Raw genomic sequence first — 23347 nt, forward strand, 5'->3', positions numbered from 1 at the left:
ACAGGGACGTCCATCCTCTGAATATCCTAACGGCTTTATTGCCATTTCTTCATTCCGTGTCTTGTCTGACTGGATCATCTGGGGGTGGGGGGAAACCTAAGACGCAGTGAATCTGTCCTCCTCTTCGCAGTCGCAACATAACGGATTTGTCTCATCACGGTCTTAAGTCATCGTGTATTCGTGTTGGTGCGTTTCCGAGGACAGATGAACTGTGACACCGGTGTCTGGGCGGTTTTTCCTTCTTGGCACAGCATCCGTCTCTCAGCTTTGCCCTGAGCCGAACCCGACTCTCACCCCTCCTCAGGCTCCGGGCCAAACACATCCGGGCTTCTTATGTCGTTCTTAAGGCCGGCGTTAATACATAAACAGATGCGTTGTCAAGGAGTGTGTAGACTACAGTATGAAGCTGTTTTCACAGGCTGGGTTCAGCATTTGCATAGTCAAAAGTGTAAACATGCAAACATCCCCCGCTCTGGGGGATTTTATTTTTTTAATTTTAATTTTTCCTTTTTAATGACCACTGACTCTCTGGTTCATAGTTTGCCCCAGAAGAAGCAGACTTTTGCTTGTTCAGCTGCTGGTTCAGGGGGGAAACAAACTCACACACCCCCACATCTGATGATTTGTGTGTGGCAGAAGCTGTAACATCTTCTGCATACAGGACACACTGGATAGATTACATAAAAGTGGCTGGTGAATAACAAAATGTCAACAGGCAGCATTTAGTAGCGGGGAGGCCGTTACCAGTGGCAGTGTAAGCAGCACACTGGGAGGCTGAAGAGAAGCTGAGTGGAAACAGGTTGCGGGGCTTGCACGTTGTTGTGCAAAAACAAGCCCGTCAGAAAAGCTGTTCCGTTACTTATCGATGGAGCGACAGTGAGAGAAGTCATGAATTCCAGCTACTTAGTGTGTCACATGAAAGTGGCAGATCAGCAGAGGCATCCAGAATGATCAAATGAGGGAATTAGAACGTGAATTGTCACTAAGACGAGAAGCTCGGGCTCATAATACAAATGTATGAGTTCCCCTTGTCATGCCCAGATTACCAGTCCCTCTATTCTTTTGCAGGATGGCTCAGATAATTCATTTTCTGATTTGCACATGAAAGATCTGTCATTTCTGTCTAACCATCCATGATGTTTTTCTTTTTTTAATCTTTTCTCCAGTGTGCTGCCTTGGTTGGTGAAGACCAGCCCCTCTGCCCAGACTTACCTGAACTTGACCTCTCAGAGCTGGATGTCAGTGACTTAGACGCAGACAGTTTCCTGGGCGGCCTCAAATGGTACAGTGACCAATCAGAGATCATTTCTGCTCAGTATGGGAACGAAGCGTCCAATCTTTTTGAGGTAAGTACATAAATACCACAAATCCAACTATTAACGGCCTTCATTAATGTCTTTCTCATTGTACGTGAATTATTCATAACACGGCTAGCAAAATGCTGTGGGACATTTTGCATCCATGGTCATTTCATTATTTGCTCTCCGAGGGGTCAGCACTGAGCTGGGATAAAAACACGGCCAGGCTATCGCATTCTTGAATGCAAGCCAAACACAATGCACAACTGTTGCCAGTTTACAAATACGCTTTTTGCAGGAGGAGTCGGTGTGAGGAACGATAAGCCCGAAAGGACTTTTGTCCCCTTTTTTGGACCCTGGCCGTGACGGGAGACAGCCTTATCAAATCCTGGAGCATTTATTTCAGTTCAGAGTTGGTAATGCGGCACACATCTGAAAGAACGCGTCCGTAGTAAATTTATAGTCGGGGCCACTGTGTTGCAAAATGCTTCTCAAAGGTTGGAGTGTAAAACTTTAATCTTTGCCCCGCTTCACTTCTCTCCCCCTCTGCTTCTCTCTCTCTGCACTTCTGTACTATTCTTTCCATTGGACTCTCTTTCTTTTCTCACCCGGCGACAGACGTCAGCGGGTGATGATCTGGCCGAGGCCATAAAGCCATTGGTCTTGGGACTGAGTTCCAGTCCCCAGTTCATTATAAGCCTTTATCAGTGCCAGAGATAGACAAGAAAGACTGAGATTGGATGCTTTAGCCTCGCCTCAGGAGGAAAAACCCCATCTGAGAAGGCAGTGCATGTGTGTACCTGTAGCGCAGTCCTGTAGTCACACTCCTCGGGTCTCTGTTGTGTGTTTTGTGTGGCTGTGCGTGTCCTCGGTGGTCTTGCAGGCAACAGTTGATAACAGACTAAATTCTTTCCACCACTACTACCACCACCACCTTTATATCACCAGACATTCTCCCACCGTGGACCACCCCAACACACACGCACACACACACACACACACACACGCACACACAAAGGGGGGTGGTGGGGTCTTAAGTACTAGCTGGTGTGACTGTGGCTCCTCTGTCGTCTGAGAGTGATATGGCTTGCAGCCACCGAGTGGCTCAGGGGATGGATAAAAATACCAATGAGAGTGTATATGCGTGCGTGTGTGTGTCGTTTTTAAAACACAATGGAACTTAGCACCCACTGAGGACCCCGATGAGGGAACTAGCTCCGAGCGAGAAGCTGTGACTGACTTCCACTGTGAGCCTGAGCTTGTATTTGCGTGCCTACAAGTGCACATGCTCCCGCACACCTACGGCACGTGTCCGACAGCGCGTGAACGCCGTACGTCGCAGTAAGCGGGTGATGTTTTCATGCGCTCATCAAGCCAGCAGCTATTGTTTTATGCCAAGAATGTGGAAGGGCTTCCAATTAAGCAGTGAAAACTGGGGTTTCAAAGGAAGTAATACATTTCCCTGACCAGGGATTTTTCCATCTTTGGAAAGTTTCTAGTCACCATATGAAGCACTCAGTTCATCATACTGCAGGACCCAGTTAATCCTACTTAATCTGACAGAGGAAAGTTTGCTGCTCGGCAAGGATCAGAAGGCTGGGGGCTGCAGCTGTACTTCCTGCACCCCACCCCCTTGATTGGCTTCAACACAGAACAGAGAAGCATCCAGTGAAAAGTTAAAGATTAGAGAAATTGTTAATAACTGGCTAGATTTCAAGCCTGTAATTGTGTGTGTGTGTGTGTGTGTATATATATATATATATATATATATATATATATATATATATATATATTTATTTATTTTTATTTATTTTTAATGCATGTTCCTCTCCTTCCAAATAAATAAACCTCACTCACTGAGTCTGACTATATGTGCGTTCTGAGAAAAAGCAGCTAGCAGATTATCAAGGCTGTCTCCAAAAACGTGTAACAGCTGGGTGCAGCTGTCAAGCTGATGCCCCTCTTTTTAAAGTTTACTCCCTGGAAGTTTGAACCTGCGTTCAGTTGTTAAGTGATTCAGCTGCTGAAACGGGTTGCAGCTTTGACAGAAGGAAAAACATGCCGCTGTTTCTTTTGCACCGGAGCATTTATTCTGGTTGCATTTTAATGCGACGCAGTACAGTAGCAAATGAGTAAACAGGGTCTGACTTGACAGTTGGGACAGGAAGTATTGCATCATGGAAATCATTGGGCCATTTTCACGCAGGGAGTGGGTAACGTCGCCAGCTTAAAGTAGGTTCGAGTACAGCAAGAGGTTAAAGTGATGGCGGTCCTTCTTTTACAAATACAGTGGGTCACTTTTACACAGCTTTATCTGGAGAATCTAAAGAAGCCCAAGCTAGGGTGTGCAAAGAAACAAAAAAACAACAAGAACAAAAAGTGGCATTTGAACAGTCGCCATTGCTGTTGTCATCACCACTAACAGGCCTCCTATGTGCATGCCTGTCTTTTAATGTGACTCTGTGCATTTCAGGCTAGTGCCATCCTAACTCTTTCCACCATAACACCAAATTTGAAGACCTCCCCTGTACCCTTAATGACATGCTTTGACTCATTCGTGTATATCAATCAAGACTTTGTTTGAATAGTTTCCAGGTTTTTCAAAGGGTAGCTGCATAGCCAGAGACCACCCTCTGATGCACACGCAGTCATTTTGTTCTATAAGCAGGCCTAAAACATGACAGAAACCGCTCAGTTCAGAACAGACCTTCAATGGTTCCTCATAGTTGGCTTTCAAGGGGTAAAGAGTTAAAAGTGATATGTGGCTTTTACTGGGTTGGTTGCATAAAAAGAGTGCATCCCTTTGAAGGTCTTTATTTTCTTATTAAGGGGTCGATGGGAAGTGTTTGCACACTTTTTAAGCAGCATGTGTGTGTAAAAATACTTTGTCTGTGTCTGTTTCTGTGTGTATATGCGTTCTGTTCTGGAAGCAGTGCTTGGTATTAGATCACAAGCTGTCCCCTGGCTGGCCTTTTGCTCCTTTCCCTGCCACTGTCCCAACTGTCCCTGACACCAATGTAGAGAATGATAGACCCCCACCTCCCCTCTGTAACACACACACACACACACACACACACACACACACACACACATAAAAGCTATTGCTCCTGGCCCGGCTTGTTTGACACCTCTTCAAAACGGGCCGACTGTGAAAGTCCACGGTCTATTTTGGGCTGCAGTTGTTGAGGGGTAGTTACTCCAATAAGTTCCCAATGTACTGCCAAAGATAACAGCATAGAAGTGTGACCCAGTGTCTTTGGAACCACAGGTCTCTACTCAGATTTCGTGTCGACCATTTGAGTGATGGAAATGTGTCACACTGGTCTGGGCTTAATTCAAATTCCACTGTGGACGTCCTAGCGGCGGTCCCTCAGGGACGTGGGACGGTCACATCACATGTATGCATGGGAAGGCATTTACAGCTGTTCTCTGCTGCGAGTCAGCCTGCGCTATTATGAAAGAAAACTGGCTCCGAGTGCAACTTTTGGCATGTCAGGGCTGCCTATACCTCGATACGTGTGAGATGCGCTTATGATAGATGGACAGGTGGAAAGACAGGACAAGGGTGAGATAAAGAGTGAAACAAAGAGGAAAGAGCAGCAAATGACAGGACAGATGCAGAGGCATGGGGACAGATGGATGGTGAAAACGTATAGACCAGGAGGGCCTTGGGCTTGTGCCAGCCCGAACGAAAGCCCCTGGATTGGAAGTAAAATGTTATGGGCTTAGTATGTAGTAAAATAAGAAGCCGAGGCTTAAAGCATTATTCAGATATCATACAGAGACGTGCTGTGAGAGCATGCATGTGGTCCGTGTCACATATGAAAGCTCTTTATATTACTCCAACAGGATGCTGTGTGTTCAGAATGTGTGTGTGTGTATGTGATGGCACTCGCCTTCAAAAGGCATTATGGTGCTTTGTCTTGTTTTGTTTTTGCCTTATTGGACAGATGCTCAGGCGCTTATTCTTAAGTAAAGGCAGATTAGATTGATTGGGTCATCTTTAGAAGGCTTTGATAAAACATGCTGTGATGAAATGTTTTCCTCAAGCAGCCCTGCCTACTTGTGTAAGCACAGATTAGCTCACACACTTGTTGGCGTTATAGCTCCTGTGAGCTGAAACAGGAACAAGCACAAAAAGCCATAGACCCTCTGAGAGGAATTGTCACGCCCACACACACACATATACACACACACACACACAGCAGAGACCCTTATTGTCCCTGTTCCTACTCCCTGCTGAATGCCGGTTGCGTTTATTTTGCAAATTTATGCTGACATTTGAGAGTACACCACCCGCATCAGTTCACTGCTCCAGCAAAGGGTGTATGAATTATCATATTCCTCTGTATAATATGATTTTCTCAAGTGAGTCTTATTAGAATACACCATACTTTCCTCATCTCGAGTTCCCTTCAGTTTTACTGTGCCGAGACATTGTTTGCACTGTCTGCTGGAAGAAATCCTCCATCACTGTCGAGCTGAAGGCAAGCTGCGGCTTTCGGGCCCGCAGCTCTGCTGTGCTGCTCCATTTCAAGACACATAAATGAGAGGGAGCGCAGACAAATAGGCTCAGATGTATAGTAGAGAGAGATGCCGACATGGGTTGTCCAAGCCTGTGTCATCTCGGAGCATCTGTCAGATCCACTCCACAACAAGAGCTCTCAACCCGCCTGCCCCATAACACTGTAGGCTCCCTTTTCCGCCTCTCTCCCGCTCTCTGTCTTTTCACTCCCAAGGCAAGGCATTTGTCCCTGGCTCATGGCAAGTTGGAGCAGCAGTGGCTAAACAAATATATTCTGGCCCCCCAACAGTCGCTTCTGGAAGGAAAGGCTGGAAGGGAGATGGGAGCAAAGGAGGAGGGAAAAAAATAAAAGGATAGTAAGCAGAATGGTGAATATAGCCAAAATAAAGTCCCCACAGGGAATGTTTGGAAAAACAGCAAGGGAACATCTTTGGGTCTGGTGGTGGCTGCTTGGCTTCCCTGTCTAGTCCCCCCTTCCCTCATCTCTCTCTCACACACACTCAACACATATTCCCACTGGGCCACTGCTGCTGATTGAGGCATGGTTTGGTGTTCCTGCCCCAGCTGATCCCATGCCCCAAGTGGATACCCATCTCTCTCATCAGAGCGGAGCCTTCAGTGTGTGCATGTGTGTGTTTGTGTCTTTGTGGAATTGAGACGCCCAATGCTAAGATCAGATAGTGGGGTTTTTTTTTCTGGCCAGACACATCACGTTAGACACTTGCTTCCTGTCTCTGTGTCTGTGTCTGTGTGCGTGTGTGTGCACTGGGTGAAAATGACTATTTTTAGTACGTGGGGTAATCTTCACTAAGAGCCTTTCAGGGCTGTTTCACTTTAACCTGGCCAAAACACTAAGCCAATAATCCCCACCCCCCCACCCACCGACTTATACTCTCACTCACACAGCAACATGTCACGCTGATGCCGCGCGATAAGGCCAACTTTCCTTGTATTATTTAACAGTGTACACTTTAGAGTGGAAGGAAGATATATAAACAGGGATTCCTGGAATGCTTTTATACTCTTTCTCTAATGCAACAAAGGCGGGAAGTGCAGGCTCCTCCTGGGCAAAGAGATAAAATGAGCTGATCAGACTGATAGGGAGAGATGAGCAAAGGTAAGAGAGAAAGCACAAGTCAGTAATGAGAAAGCAATATAAAATAACAGAGTGGAATGGGGGAAAAATATATATAGAAATGCTGAGAAAGAGGGGAACAGCATGGAGACAAGTCTTCAATCAGTGCGCGCCTCGATTTGGGGTGAAACACTGTCAGTTTTGGACAAAACGCTGCTGCCCGTCTTCAGCAAAGGCCTGCTTATATTTTTATGCTGGTAAACCCAGCAGTTGTAGAAGTCTTCTACCCCGTTAGTCTGCCATATTCTGTCAGGCTCTGCTGGTTGTAACACGACTTACACACGAACTTGCACGACAGGTTAGTAATGAAATAAAAGCAAGTTTCCGTGTTTATGAGAGAAAGTGCTCTTTGATAAACGTCTGTTTTGTTGTTGCTGGTATACAGTTTAGGTAAATGCATTTGTCCGTGTCTTATTGCAGTCTTGCACTGTACATGTGAAGGTTTTCCCTTGTTTGAGACTCAGTTTGTAAAAGCTGGAGGAAAAGAGAAAAAAAAGAGTAAAAAAAACCCCTCCCCATTTGAAAGGAGCTTTATTATGTGCACTGCATGCTCATAGCTCCAGCTTATTCCTGAAGCATTTAAGTCTGCACAGGCCTCAAATAGTTCAAGAGGCTCTCGGAGGCTCTGCAGATGCATGAGTGACTCGATGCTTGGATGACTCACTTGCTGCCCAATCAGTAGCTGCAGTAGGAGCTGATGCTTTTGCAGACATTTTGTCAGCGTGGAGGGAAAAACGCCGCTTTTTGTTTGACTTTTTGAAAAGCAAAAATTGAGCGTATTAAAATGTCATTTGGATTAGACTGAGACTTAAGAAGGAGACGTCAGTCGCGGGGGGGTTAGCTGTGTCAGAGATGGATGTAGAAACAGGCTGGGTGTCTCCAAAAGAATGGGGGTTATGGGTTGCAGGTGTTCAATTCAAAATTACGATGTACGTGTAAGCATTATTATTACTTGGCACAAACACACTGAAAACAGACTCCATTTAACTGTAAAATATGTGTTTTGTGAATTTGTGAAGTGGTGTATTTGGGATATATCTGCTGGATGTGTCTGCCATGATAGTGCTGTTGACATCAGGAAGTCAACGGCTCTAAAATTGTCTGCTTGTTGATCAGCTCTTTCCAGAAACCCATTTTCAGGCTACACACTGGCTTGCCAAACCTCTTTTCATATTGCTGTGGGCTTTGTTGTATAATAACTTGATGGGCAGATAGGGAAGGGATTTCGAGTGTTGGACGCTTGTCATCAAGTGGTCAACGACCATTGATCATTCTGTGTTTGGCAGACGTTACGCACTCTACTAGTGGGTGCAGGTGTGTCGGGTCTGCTCGGCTAAATGTAAATGTAAAGCCTATCCATTCAAAAAGGCAACATGATCAGTATTCCACAGAGAATAGATCCCAGATTAAGATGAAATTCAGCTCAGAATTCGGCGCTGGCAGCTACAAAGAAAGACCGTGAGAGCTTTCATGCCCCCACACATTCCCAACCCCTCATCCTTTCTCATCGTATCCCTGCCTCACATCGATGGGTTGGGATTGTATCGACTTACGTGCACCGTTCCTTTGATGTTTTCTTCATTTCTTTGCTTGTAAAGATGGGCGCACCCCCGCATTGTTACCGCTCACCCAACATGCGAGAGCTCGTGCAGCCCTACATGCTCGACCAGACGTGCAGCCCGCACACACATGGCAGTGGAAAGTGTGCGAGGCCAAAAAAAAAAAAGAAGAAGAAAGAAACACTCAGATAACACGCTCGCAAAGTCACGACACGGATAAGAGGCGCACACGCCGCTGTGGCAGCTTTCTACCTGAATCCAAAAGCGACGAGGCGCCGGCTTGCGCGCACAAGCAAAAATCAAAGTGAAAGATAATGCGTTTATTTAGTAATCAGCAAATAGCTTTATGCGGCGGTTAAGTGGCGAAGCCTGCGAGGCCACGATAAGATCGTTTGCTTTCAGGTGTTTCCCTGTCGTGCCACATATGGCATTGAGTGCAAATTGAATAGGGTGACCTTTTTTTGCGCTGCGGAATCAAATTGACTGCATTTTTCCCCTCCCGAAAGATTGGGCCTTTTTCAATTACCATAAATTTCCGATATAGGGTCCCCTGTCGTGTGTACAAACACGCGCACGCAAAGATGCTCAGCGGGATAGTGACACAGGAGCACACCTCGAGGCGTCTTGTGGTTTGAAAACGCTGCAGACGACTATATCTTGTCCACTCCATCCTGGTTCTCCTCGGGTTGGCGTCTTTCCGAGGAAGACATTACCATGACAAATGAAACGCCACGAACTCTCGATGGGCTCGGCAGGGCCCGAAAGGTCAGGGAGCTGCATTGTGAAGGTGCGCGTGTGTGCGTGTGTGTCTAAAGGTGGTGTCAGCGGAGGATAATAACATTGAGTCTTCTTTGGGAAAAAAAACAACAAACTCTGGTTCGTTCTCAAATCTGTGTAAATGTCAGAACTGAAGTGGCCTGCATTCTCTTTGTATGTAATTGTTTTATGAATAGCTGCACTTGACAGCCGATGACAGATTTGCATTCCAGCCAGGAAATGTAGCGGCAAGATGGACAGTGGAAACACTGTGTCTGCTTCTTTTTTTTCTGCCCCTCTCTGCGCTCACTCTGTCCCCCCTCCCTGTGTTCCTCCAACACATTATCAGCAGTGTAACAGTAGGTTCAAAGGCCCCTTGCTTAGTAGTGCACATTCAGAGCTGCTGACTTAAGCAAATAGCTATTTGCATGCCATTAGGAAGAGAAGGGGGAAAAAAAGCAGAGAGAAGCACCATTCCTCATCACATCTCTGCATCTAGCTGAATATTCCTTATTTGAAGCTCCAAATCTCTGTTTTGCTCTCCCTCCTGCTGTGGCTGTCAGAGCAAGGCACAGTCAGAGCAATCACAGCAATCAGTGTTTCCACATGCCAAGCCGATTGGGAGGTAGCTGCCAAAACAAAAGAGTGTCCAATCATTATGATGGTGTGTGATTTGGTGGTGTTAGCAAACGGTTGCTTGGACCATCTGTTGGATGGCTGTAGAAGGAAAACAACAGCAGCTTGGGGCAGGACTGTAGATGGGGAGGCTGTACCGGGACAGACCGGAGCCTCCTGCGAGCTGTTATTTGGTTAGCTGTGCGAGAATGTGTGATATGTAGACGTGCGTGCGTGCGTTTTACGACGTGTTTAGATAGAGGTTACTGGATTATTTTACGGTTGTGTCATAAATAATGTGTTTCGACGGCAGTTTGCATTGTCTCTAGAGATGCTTTTTTTTTTTTTTTTTTTTGCAAGATTGCAAATCTTTCCGGGTCACGTGTGCTTCTGCGAAAAGGCACAAACCCCGAGACCGCGTGACCCAAAGTTAGACAGAAAGGGCTTGACGGGTCTGAAGGCATGTGACAGCTGATCTCAGCAGATGTGTGACAGAGTTCAGGTGGTGAGTTTGAGCAGCAAGGTTACCAGTCAAAGGATTTTTTTCCCCCGTCACAGAACCAGAAAGAACAGCACTGCTAACATCCCTTGGGTAGGTGTCACAATCGGATCTGGCCTGTGTCAAAAAGTGTAACAAGAGTTCTCTTTCTCTCTTCGGCTCACTCTGTCTCACACACACACAAACGCAGAGAAAGATATCCCCTCTTTTCACTTTCCCTTTTTCCTCTCTCATTCCCCCATCAACTCATCTGATAGTGCTGTAACAGTCTCAAATGGTTCCCCGGAGATGCATCAACTCCGCGCGCGCACACACATCCTGTTCCTTATTGATGGCTCGAACCGTTTCCTCGCTGATTTATAACTCACGTAGCCTTCTAAACCCGGATAGGCATCTGGCATCTAAGCAGTCGACTCCTGTGACATCACTGTCTCATTTACAGAGATGCCGTTTTTGTTTAAATGGAAAATAGTGACTTTGTGCCCGATAAAAAAGGATTATCCAGACCAGTTATGGAAATACAGCTAAGTAGGACGGGGAAGGCTAAAATCAGCTGCCTGGTGCCGGGGCTGGACAAGCTTGTCTCCATTTAGAAAGCAAAAGATTTTATACTACCAGTACTATGATTTTTTTTATTTTCTTTTTGGGTGTGTGTCCAGAACACGTAGAGCCACCATATCTACTTCATAGGATCATTTGCTTTGGAAATGGTTTCTAAATAACGAGATGCTCTGTTGACTTTGTAGTCACATGGAAAATGAGATGAGTGTTCAGTTCACAGCTACATGTCGTGAAACATTCACAGCCCTGACCACAATTGAGGTTTAACATTTAGTTTTATGATTTGGAACACCATCAGACTGTGTGCCACCGCCGCCTCGCTCGCGCAGACGGCCACGCGCGCACACACACTCACAGGAACTTAACAGTGTTATGTATGGTTTCATCGCTCCGTATAGGCCATAATCACCCTCTCTCCATCTCAGTAAGCTCATGCTAAATGACCAGACGTCTCTGGTGGCTGCCATGATTTGTCTCTCCACCGCGCGCCGTGTTGTACCTCACCCTCCCTGCCTCTCCTTTCTCTCTCCTTCCCCGCTGCCATATGTTGTGCCTGTGTGACCAGCCGACGTGTCAGGCCTGACTAACGCCTTAACGGCAAGCCTGACTTTGATTTATTTCCTCTGAAATCTGGGGGCCGGGGGTAATAACACAGAATGACATTATTTGTTTATCAAATCCAAGGCTGCTTCTCTTGGCAGAGTCAAGATGTGATGACTTGATACCACAACCCCACATGCTGCACACACACACACCCTTCAGTTTCTGATTGTGCCATGATTAGGTCTGGCCCGTGTCAAGCTTAACCTCATCCAAGGGAACGCTTTTGAAATCTGACAGAGAAGGGAGCAGAGTTGGAGGTGGTGGGGAGAACAAAGATGGAGATGGAGCAAAGCAATTAAATTGTCAGGGCGTAGCTTTAACCCTACCACCCAATTTTGTGGCCAATTTATTAAGCACGTTTTCTGTCTGCGCTAACTGGTTGGCGTGCTTGTATTTACAGAAAGAAAGAGCAGGAAGAGGCAGCGAGAATAAACAGCACTTTAAATACTAGATGACCCATTTTATGGGAGATATTTTATCTTCGCGCACCCAGAGTGTCTGTCACGTGTTCTGCTTCTCAATTTAAGATTGCGGAGGGGCTGTTTAGCCCGTCTAAACCCCGTCCCGATGTTACTCAGCCACCAGGTTTGTCATTCTGGCACTTTCAAAACACTTTTAGGTTCTTCTTAAACGTGTAAATCATCCATTGCCCCCGTTAAAATTTGATCGCTGGCAAATTCGCTAAGAAGCGTGGAATCCTCGGGAAGCAATTAGCAGATTTTAATTTGGCTATTTGCCCCGGCGTGCAGGAGCGAGTGTTTGTCTAAAGCAGCACCTTCACCTTCCGTTATCAGCCCGTGTGAATAGTATCTCCTGGAACATAATGCTGTGCTGTAGAACTCAATAAAAGAGTTAAAGGCAAGGACAATCTCAAAGACAGCCTGTCTGATAACAAAAGGGCCTCACCTAATAATGAACAACTGAAGTTGGCTTTCTTTGCTCCAGCGTGGGGGAGGCTGGGGTGAAGGAGGAGCGGGGGGTAAAGAGAAGCTCTGCCAGCACTTGCCAGCATGTTTTATGGCTAATTGAAGCATTTGGAATAAAACTGCTGCAAAACGGCACCCTTTAGAATTGGAGTGGGGTTAATATATTGTGATCCCACAATTAGCCCAGGATTGTTAAGATCTCTTTAATTCGGTGAGGTCCATTAAGCGGGATGGACGAGAAAGTGCTCCCGCCGAGACAATTTTTCTCTCCTCTCTTTGTTCTTTCTGTCCTCTTTTCCCTCTCAGCAGCTGCTGTAGTAATCAATATAAGCGGACGCAGGCCGTCAGCGAGGTGCTAGGTTGTGCTGGTGTTACCCCCTTTGGGTTCCATAGCTTCTGAGGTCCACCCACATGGAGACTTTGTTTATAAATAAACAAGTGGCCAGAGAGTCGCTGCCAGTAGATTGACTCTGGTGCACCAGGTGTGGTCTTTAAGCTGGCGTGGAAAAGCTCGTCCTCGTGGACAGAGGCATTAGATCATCCTCTCTCTCTCTCCAGAGCAGAGGTTTGCTCTTTACCCCAGTTTCTCAAATCCCCACTTGGCCTATGAGTGCCTCCACTAGAGCCGCAGCAGTGGCTGTTGCATGATCGTCACGACTCAGGGTTTTCACAAGTGTCTCTTACAGAATACGAGAGTCCCTTCTGGGTTATCTTTGGGGATACAGTGCGCCTGTGGGAGTCTGCCAATTGGTGGAGGATTTTTTGTGTGTGTATGTGTGTGTTTTTTTTAAACAGGACTACATTTGAGTCTGCAGAAATGCCCCAATCCCTTTCAAACCATGACATAACAAAGCCTGCACAGCTCTCCCAACATTTAATGTAATGCACTTTCTTCCCAATATAGATTTATTGGTTTAAAGTCGCTCTTGCGAGGCAAATAAAGCCACGCCTTAAACGGAGCATTGATTGAATGGTTAATGAGTGCCTAACCAGAAGGCCAGTTCATTAAATACTCGGTTTTGATCATCTGAAATTGCTCCTAAATTTTAATTTCTCATGCTAGGATGTGCGTTTGGGTTAAGCCAAGGCTCCGGCTTTATCAGCAGTTAATACCTATCCGCTTAGTGCTCAGGTAATAACTTGGGATGCTGGAAAACGGTGAGCATTTCAATAGCGCGGGGGTTCCAGCACAGTGGATTTTGAAGCTTCTTGAAAGTAATTAAACAGCACGCCACCTCATACAGAGCAATTTCCTGCAAAGCATGTGCTTGCCAATGCAGCACAGCCCCAGCCTACGCCGCGTTATCTCTGTGAAATATGTCCCCTTTATCATTTTTTAATAATGACTGAGTGTTCGTGTTGTTAGGAGAAAATCTACTCAATAAACATCAGATTAACGTTTTCCTCACTGTTAGCTAGCTAAGTGAACGTCCAAGATATCTGTGTCATCTGTAAATGAAAATTGGAGGAGGGGAGGGTGGGGGTTGAGGCATTAAAATGGCCGCTATCTCGGCGGCAGATCCAAAACAGCGGCGTCCATGCTGTGTGTGTAATTGTGTTAAATAAGTGAGGGTAGATAGAAGCGTGCGCATGTGGGATTTTTCTGAGGAACAGCGTGGATATCTGAGAGGCGTAATGATGGCCGTGTGCCATCGCCGAGCCACGTGAATCCTATCGTGTGCTTGAAGGGATTTGCTCTTGTTGGGCTGGCCACAGAACGTCCCAGGGTGATGAGGCTGTTTATCTCTCTGCTGTCCCGAAGCCCCGTGGGGTTTTTATGGCCTTGGAACCTTAAGTTCCTGTCGTCACTTGTCAATGCAAAAGAGAGCGAGCGAGAGAAAAGACACAGTCGTTCCTCACATGGACTCACACGCTCCCCTTTGTCAAGTGAGCTGCATTACTCTCAGTCTTAACATTGATCTATATACGTTCTCCTTTTTCTTTGTTTTTCTGTCTTTTTTTTCCCGACACGCATGCCGTTATTATCCCCGGTCAATAGCTGGCAGCTCACACCTCACCCTCCCCATCTCAAGGCCTTCTCCATACATTCATCTCTCTGTCTTTACTCCTCACACATTTATAAGCTGCGAGCGCACAACTTCTCCTGCACTTCAAAAAAGGGGTCCGAGTAGCAAAAACAAGCTTTATTTATAGCAAAGTGTTGAAGCTGAGTTCCCTCCCATTGTGAATGTCAGCCTGTCACACCAGCAATTTTAAATAAATCAGATTTATTTAGCTTTGGCGAGTCGTAATTTCTCCTTATCTGAGGGCCGCTCGCAAACATCTTGTCGGCAAGCGACGACTCTCGAAGCTGTGGGCTGAAGAGAGAGAAGAGAACTTCTGCGCATTGTTTCCTTTTATCCCCCCCCACCCCCCCACCCACACACACACACACCCACACACACACACACACACCATAAACCCCTCCATACCACAGCCTGCCCCAACCCATTGCTGTCTTCCCCCAGATACTTGCTACTTGTCAGCGTTGGTAATGGGTTTCTTGGGGGAGATATTATTTTGGTCCAGTAAGCTGTTCGCTTAAAATATGAGTGACAGGCTTGACTCACATGCACATGAGGCAAATTTTGTTTGGGTTTTTAGTGTTTTTGTAAAAAAGGCTGCCAGAACGCAGTGAGCTCAGCTGCTGCACAAAAATAAAAATAAAAAAAACGAGAAAAAACAAATGTTTTCTATATTAACAATGAAAGCCAACCACCACCTTTACTTCCCCGAAATAAAGAAAAAGGGATGCAACTTCTTCTTCTGACTAAAATGTCCCATTCCCCCCCCCCCCCTCTCTTTTTTGTCTCTGTCTTCCCCCCTACCCCCCCTCCCCCCCTCTCCACCCCTCTACCCTCCTAAGAAGATAGATGAAGAAAATGAGGCCAACTTGCTGGCAGTGCTTACAGAGACCCTGGACAGCATCCCGGTGGATGAGGACGGATTGCCTTCGTTTGAGGCCCTGGCAGATGGGGACGTGACCAATGCCAGTGACCAGAGCTGTCCCTCCTCTCCCGACGGCTCACCGCGCACCCCAGAGCCCGAGGAGCCTTCCCTGGTAACAGCTACAGCTCTTCCTTATCACGATTCTCACACCAGCACCATCCTACAGTTCAGACATGAGTTATACCCGAGACCTGACCTCCGGTCTCGCACGTACTCACACGTACGCTGTGTTTTTGGCAGTCCAAAGCACACATCAGATAAGACTTCTCAACAAGACCAGAACCCCAGTAGCGGTCATTTGTCTGTGTGACGTTTGCCTGACTTCACACTCCGTATTTGCCACAATGTGTTCATTTATGTGCAGTCGCAGCAAGCAGGGATGCAGATGCAAGTAGGAGGGAAATGAGTGGAAAGGATCAGTGTGTTTGCTGCTCAGCGCTAATTACATAACAGCGCTATCGTGGCGCCAGTTCAGTGATACGAACGCTGTGGTTGGGGACAACTGCAGCTGACACAGTGCCACGGGCCCTGAAATCAAGCCGGGACGTAATGAAAGTCGGGGGGAAAAGGAAATCTATCTCATCTCGTCTGCTCTCAGCAGGGTCTCGGCTAATCCCCCTGTGTCATCTCTTTTGGCAAACACCCCCACCACCACAAATAAGAACTCGGCCTACCTTGGTGCTGTTATTTTTACACACATCCGTGCCATCTGGGTTTTTCTCTAGCTTATAGGCTTTGACCTAAAACGTTATGTTATGTGACATTGTAGTCCATTTTATTCCATGCTGGTCCCTTCCAAATGACCTTTAGCCAAATGCCTGAGCGTGTTTATTCAATCACATTAGAGAAGCCTAGTGGTGTGTACACAAAAACACCTGCACTGGAAAAAAAAAGAGGCTTGACTTTTCATGTCACGTAGCATGCACTTAAGTTAAAAAAAAGAAGTCTTTTTTTTAACTGCAGAGTTAAAAAATGAAAGCAACTGAAAGGCTGCCATTGTAAATCTTTTACCTTACAATGTAAAGTGCTCTGAAATGACTGCCGCCGTAAACTGGCACTGTTTAAATAAAGTCGAATTGAATTAAAAGGTGCCATTTGCATAACCCACGCTGACTCCCCGCTCCTCCTCCTCCTCCTTCTTCCTCTCCCACCTTTCTGGTTCTGTTTGGGTCCATTCGCAGCTGAAGAAACTCCTTCTGGCACCCGCAAACTCCCAGCTCAGCTATAATCAATACACAGGTGGCAAGGCACAGAACCATGCAGCCAGCAGCAACCACCGGATCAGACCACCACCTGCCGTCGTCAAGGTAGGGAGTCACACACACACACACACACACGCACACGCTGTTGATTTCACTCCCGTGCACACACTTTTTTTCCTGTTTGTGTTTGTTTATCTCTCTCACTCTTTTCTTGCTCTCTCTCGCTACTTGCTCACCCTCCCTCCTTCTCACTTTTTTTTTTTTTTTTGCCTGTTTTGGTGGCCGCCTTTAGAAGATGTTAGACTTCTGCTCTAGCAGTCTACTGTCCCAGGGGGCCATCTCGTAATGAAAACAGGCTGATTGCTGTTGGGCTTTCCAGGCGAGGCGTCGGCACCGTTGTCTCATTAGCTCCACCACTTATCCGCCTTGGTATGGTGCCTGTTGGAGGACGGGAAAAAAAAAGAAAGAAAAAAAAAAAAGCAGCGACAGGCGCTCTTGCGGCGAGATTGATGCCTTGAGACGACAAGATCAAAATATCAGACTTGATGTACTCATTAGATGGCTCTGAAGAGAGTGTTTTTCTATAGGGGTGGGTTTGATTAAGATTTAATTTTAGTCAGCGTAAGTATCACAGGTTTTGTGAATTCTGCTAAATGAAAAAATGGGATTATTTCACTCTCGCCCGTTTGGATTTCACGCCAGAATGTGGCATACTGTGCATTCAGTGTCATATCAGCATATAGCACTTAATTGTGTTCTCTTGCTCGGTAGGACTGTCTGAAATCTGCATTTGTTATGCCTTAACGCATGCACAAAATCATCACAATGTAAAGAACATCTGTATCTCACTGTGTGGTGAATGCGGCGCAGACATATGTTAGCTCTGCGTACCGTGTTTGCACATGCAGTGCGTCAACCCTTCTTCACAGAGTCTATTTTCATACTGTGTCTTTGAGTCATCCGTTTCTGGAGCAGAGCGAATGAGGACTCCCGGAGGACGTGGTGTGCGTACAGAGTGGCGCGGTGGCGCTCGGGGGGCCACGCAATTAAAATGATGGGCGGACAGCACTCCCACCATCGCCTCCTAGACAGTTGGGCAACCACTGCGCTCGAGCTGTTTGAGTCACACTCTTAGGCTCTCCATGCCTCCGTCTCTTTTCTACTTTTGTTTTTGTTCCAAATAAAATACTTAACATTTCTCGCAACTAGATCAGCTGCACTGTGCAAAACTTTTTATTGGAGCTAACTAAGTCATTCGCTCTCTCTCTGCTCGTCCCTCCGCAGACGGAGAGCCCCTGGAACGGCAAAGCAAGAGGGGGCTCCAGCCAACAGAACCGCCCGGTGAGGCGGCCCTGCACCGAGCTGCTGAAATACCTAACCGCCACCGATGACATCCTCCTCCACGCCAAAGCCAGCGAAGCCAAGAGCACCTGGGGGGGTGCTAGTAGCAGGGACAAGAGTGGCATGGGTCTCGGTGCCTCTTCTTCCTCCTCTTCACCGTCCTCGTCATCCACTTCCTCGTTCTCCTCCCTCTCCTCCACCTCTTCCTCCTCTTCCTCTACCACCTCCAAGAAGAAGCCGGCTGTGCCGTCTCATCAACAGCAGCAGCAGCAGCCGCCACAGCAGCATCACCAGCGAGGTGAGAGCCGGGCTGGAGGCGAGTGTAGTATGGCTGGTCTTGGGGCTGGGAAGTGGCAGCGTTGCGCTCACGATGACGGGTTTGAGGAGTCGGAGGGTGCTACTATCCCTGTTGGCCACAGAAGCTCCGCCTGCGGCCATGCCCGCCCCAAACTGGAGCACGGGCCGCCCAGTGAAGAAGGAAGGCCGCCAGGCGATGCGGGCCGCCTGGCTGCCGCTAGGTTTATTAGGTATATGCACTCTTATTCCCTCCCTCCCCGAGAGGCGAGTCACAGCTGTGAGCATTGCCGAGAGGCTGCAGGCGCCACTCAGGCTAGTGAGGGCTTTGGCAGGCAAGGCCGTAGCAACAGTAACAGTGCCAGCCGTGCGCCACATAGGCACATCACAGTGACTATAAAGAAAAGAGACGAGAAGCCGGGGCACCCGTTACTTAGCCAGCTGCTCACCTCCAAAAACAGGCCCGCTCAGTATCAGGCCCGTGTCCTCCCGCATACTCCCATTACCCCTTTACGGAGCAGTAAGAGCAAATTAGCAGCGAGGTCTGAGAGTCCAGCCCGGGCTTTTTCTAAGGTTAAGGAGGAGAAGGAGCTCAGAGGGACCACTGATGATAGAAACAAGGGAGTAAATCAAGCTGAGGAGCCTGATTCAAGGCCCCTGTTGTCACCTCTCACCTTTGACCTAGAGAGCTGGGTTAACCAGCCAGATCCAGGGCTAGACATGGCCTTTGGACTAGATCTGGGGTGGCCAAGCCAGGGGGGCTACAGGGAGGATGTTAACCATGATGATGATGATGATGATGATAATGATGGTGTTGTTGTTGATGGTGATGATGATGATGATGACCATGTCATGGGCAGCCCCGCAGCGGTGCTCTCACAGGGCCCACCGAGCCCACTCCTCCCAGATACTAGCATTGCAGAGCCCACCCCTCCCTGCATCATACAAGGGCAAGGGCACCCACACATGCAGGCACTCAGCGAGCACCCCGATGACCAGGGCCACCCATTGTTAGGTAATCATGAACTGCATCCCCCCCACTGGCCTTATCTCTGCTCTCTTTTCTCCCTCTCTTGCTCTAACCACTTCCCGGTTTGATTTCACGACTAACCCCCTGTCCTAATTTGAATCTAACAAGTCATTGTTAGGGCATCAACAACAATGACAGCAAAACAGCCTGCTCGCCAATGCTTTTTGCTAGTCGCAGAGGCACTCTTTTCAATTTTCAAAAATGAGTGGGGTTTTTTTTTGTCTTTGAAAAAACAAAGGAGGGGGTGGGAAAAGGGGTGAGCCATGTCTTGCTACTGTACGTCTTGTATTCGCAAAGCCAATCCTTGAATCATCTTTGGCTGATTGAGCTGAGTGTGCTGAATATGTACATTTAGACTCAGAGCCCCGGTGCTGCTCTCTAGAATCGCGCTACTAAAGCCACACTTCTCTTAGCTGGAGCACAAGCCGGCCAGAGCCTCGGGCAACTGCACAAGCTTCCTTGACTCTCCTTTCTTCCTTCTTTTTGTTTTTCTTTTCTCCCCCCTCCTCTGCTGTTGGTGCATGCGATTATGACTTTATTGTCTAGGGAGGGGCTCACCCACAGTCATGTGTCTTGTTTGTGGCATCGTCTCTCTCTCTGTATGTCTTTTTCCATTTCGATCTGTTTGTTGTCTTGAGCGTGGTGTCTGTGTCTAGACACCTGTGAAACACGTACCATCACTTCATCCTGCCTCACAGAGTGAACAGTCTATCCTAAGAGAATAAATTTTTTAAATGGGGTCAATCTAAAAAAAGATATACTCTGTACAATAGTGTCCATAGTAAGGCTTTCTAACTAGAAATGGGTGTTTTTTTTATTTCTTTTTTCGTAGTAATATTTGCATTTGTTGAGCCAATTTGGGATTAATTGTTGCAGACTTGTGGATCTGTTCTCTTCTACCATGAGTGTTATACTTAGATCAATAATTACCCATGCTCCTTTGTGTTCTGCAGCCAAACCAACCACCTTGCCACTTCCTTTGACCCCAGAGTCTCCAAAGTAAGTGTGAGAAGTTTTTCCACATTATTCTAGGCAAAAAAAAAGGCAACATGGAAACTACAGAAAAAAGACAAAATCAAAGAAAGCTATATAGACTAGAATCCAACCTGAGGCATTTTTGTGATTCATTTCCATTACATCTTTCTTTAGTCTTACTTTCACCTGTGAAGTAAGACGTTCTACGTTTTATTTTGTCTTCCAGTGACTACAAGGGATCACCGTTTGAGAACAAAACCACTGAACGCACATTAAGTGTGGAGATTGCTGGAACCCCAGGTAAGCAGACTTTTTCTGACAATATAAATTTTTTTTTTAAATGACCGGCCGAGTACTTATAGCTGTGGTAGGAAGTAATGGGTTCATTCCTTTCGGGAGCCTTGATAGTTCCATCACAGTTCAGAGTTCAAGGTGAAGACATAAGGAGATCAATTTTATGCGCCTAAGTATTGATTAGGTCTTCCAATCTCCTCGGCTTCTATTAGCAAACTCCTCCCATTCCTCTACCACGCCCACTGGTTTGTTAGTGAAGAGTTAATATACCTTTCCTTCCACCAGATCCTAATGCTCTCTGACTGACAGCTCACTCAAGCCCTCTCCAGGCGCAGAATACACAACTATGCTGGCTTCATCAATCTGTTCAAGTAATGGCATCCTGTCATTTAGACGTAGGTCACGGCTGCATTAAAGCTCATTCAGACATAACCGCGACAGTGACAAAGAAGCGCAAAGGAATCGTTGCGCACGTCCGCATGGACACGAGTGAAGTATAGTCAGGTGTTTGAAAACTTTGCAAAGAGCAGGGTCTTCGCGCGCTGCACGGTGCTGCTGAGAAAGCTGCCCCTGCCCCAATCACGCGGGCTCAGCGAGCGAGAGCTGTTGTTACGCACGCGTTAATTTTATTCCTGTGCTGTTCAACTGGTTCTCCTTAACAGTCATGTTTTACTGAGCTGAGCAATTCACGGGGGGCGTTTTGCAGTCGTGAAAGCGACGCGTGAATGTGTATGAGGTCCAAACTTGAAAGATCACCTTTGCAGTAATGGGACCAGGAGGCTCATTCATACATGAAACCAACATGTTCATACATGGTCAAATTAAATGGAAAGCAGTGTATGAGTAAAAGGAGCTTTAGCCTACACGTGGCAGGGAAAATTCAGATGGCTGCTGTTTTCATTGGGTTTTGCTGTGTAATTGAGTTTTGCCTGTATGATCAGCGCCTTCCTTACTCAAATTCCCTGTGGACACAGGCAGCTGCGTAGATGTTGCCAGACTGGGGATATTTCTTCATTATCAGTCACTTCATCCTTTCGTGTTATTGAGTTATGCTCAGCTAAATTAGAAAAAAAAACTATATGTAATTGGTATTTAAAAGACAAAAGGGATGAAAATGTGAGGGGAAAAGCTGCAGTATTGCAGGTCATCCATTTCTTTCACTCTTTATGTCAATGATGTTAGTAATTACCACGTTTTCTTACAATTAATTACCTAAGGTCAATAAAACAAAATAGCAGCCCTGGCCCTTTTGTCTATTTATTTACTAGCAAGGGAAATGGTCCTCATAATACCCCCTGTCTTCTACTTAGCTCCTGTGGGGGTGGAAAAGCAAACCTCCAGAGGTATCCCCCTGTCCTTCTCAGTTTGGCTGAAGTGCTGTTTAACCCATTTATGTAGATAAGCTTTCAGGGTCAGAGGGGGGATGTCTGTTGAGACCTAAAGATTGGAAAGAGCAATGCCCCTTAATCTCTGTGGCAATCAAACGCAGTTAATATTTCTTCCGCTTTTACTGCACGTGGGCGAGTCTGTTGACCTGTGGCCAAATCTAAGCCATCTGTTCTTTTCCAACACATCCATTTTATAAGCACGGTCAAATAAAGCCTTTCACCTGACTTAAACCCGTTCTGTGGAAAATGTAGGATTGAATATTAGCAGGAAAGTCATTAGTCCAGAAAGCTCTGGGCTGCTGAGCGCCTTTCTCACTTAGAGATTAGCTTTTGAGTCTCAGCGCTGTACGAGCCAGATGGATATAGATCCCAGTAAGCAGAGTTGTCAGCTTTTAGGTTCGGACTTACACGTTCCTTCGTAGATTTAGAGAATCATCCCACTACAATAGAGATAAAGGGTGGTGTTACTGATAATCAAATGGCAGTCTACCAGGTGGGCGGTCCCACCTTCTACTCCCAGGGCAAGTCGACCATGCGCTGGTGGAATTTTCCTTGACTTGCTTCCAGTAGTTTATTACTTTATGCCTTTTTGATGAGTTGTAGTAGTAGTAACCACTCATTAAAAGAAAGATAAATTTAACTGTGAGGACTTGTACACTTTGTACCTACTCGAATGATGATTAGTAGTTATTAATAGCGAGGTTTGGACTGTTTGACTGCATGTTTTCTTGACCCTTCTCGGAGAGGTACGGTGAGCACCCCCCCGGGATCTGACTGTTCAGACCTAATCTCTATCAAGCTAATAGATTTACCCTGTACTGCTGTGTTGTCTTTAATTACTGTATCTCATGACACAGAGGTGGTCTGTGTGTTGTTATTTGCCTAGCTTACTGCCGGATCAACTCTTTAAGCCTGGAGTTGTTGTTCGCGCCGAGGTCCCTTCACAATTTGCAGCTGGACGAGAAAATAGAACTATAAAAAAAACCCCCAAAAATCCCAAAACCTTGCCTCTTTCTGCCTCGATCGCTGCGCCACTGCTTTCTCTCCGGGCCCCGCATGATTGGTGCTCACACCTGCAGATCATCCATCACTAGCAAGTTTGACTGAGAGGCACATTTTTATCTAATTCTGATTTATTTCCGCCTATCGCTAATGGCTCCTAGTTTATGACCCCGTGCGTACGTTGTTTTGGACAGATGGCGTTTGATTGGTGAAACAGAAGTTCTTCAGGCATTGTGTAGCATCCACTCTCCCTCTCTGCGTCTCTCCTTTCTCATTTCCAAAGCTCATTTAATTGGCATAATGCAAATATATGTCTGTCTCGCTATCATGACTGGGGAAGAGGATTGGGGGGAAGTGAGCGAGAGAACGAGACAGAGGAGAGCGAGAAGGGAGAA

General features: G+C 46.7%; 1 protein-coding gene across 11 annotated transcripts in view; it reads left to right on the top strand.

Moving 5' to 3' along the window:
* Positions 1–23347, top strand: part of ppargc1a (peroxisome proliferator-activated receptor gamma, coactivator 1 alpha) — a 297981-nt gene that overhangs the window by 263701 nt on the left and 10933 nt on the right. For 3 of the 11 annotated variants that reach the window (XM_026161835.2, XM_026161838.2, XM_026161837.2), the window contains exons 2-7: positions 1167–1346; positions 15344–15538; positions 16608–16733; positions 17913–19278; positions 20247–20292; positions 20495–20568. In XM_026161835.2, the coding sequence (XP_026017620.1) occupies positions 1167–1346; positions 15344–15538; positions 16608–16733; positions 17913–19278; positions 20247–20292; positions 20495–20568 (1987 nt within the window). The remainder of the gene's footprint in view (positions 1–1166; positions 1347–15343; positions 15539–16607; positions 16734–17912; positions 19279–20246; positions 20293–20494; positions 20569–23347) is intronic. The other 8 variants (XM_026161836.2, XM_080298351.1, XM_080298350.1 and 5 more) reach the window with 4 other exon arrangements.

The sequence above is a fragment of the Astatotilapia calliptera genome, chromosome 3 (genome assembly GCF_964374335.1).
Source record: "Astatotilapia calliptera chromosome 3, fAstCal68.1, whole genome shotgun sequence".
In the NCBI taxonomy this organism is placed as follows: Eukaryota; Metazoa; Chordata; class Actinopteri; order Cichliformes; family Cichlidae; genus Astatotilapia; species Astatotilapia calliptera.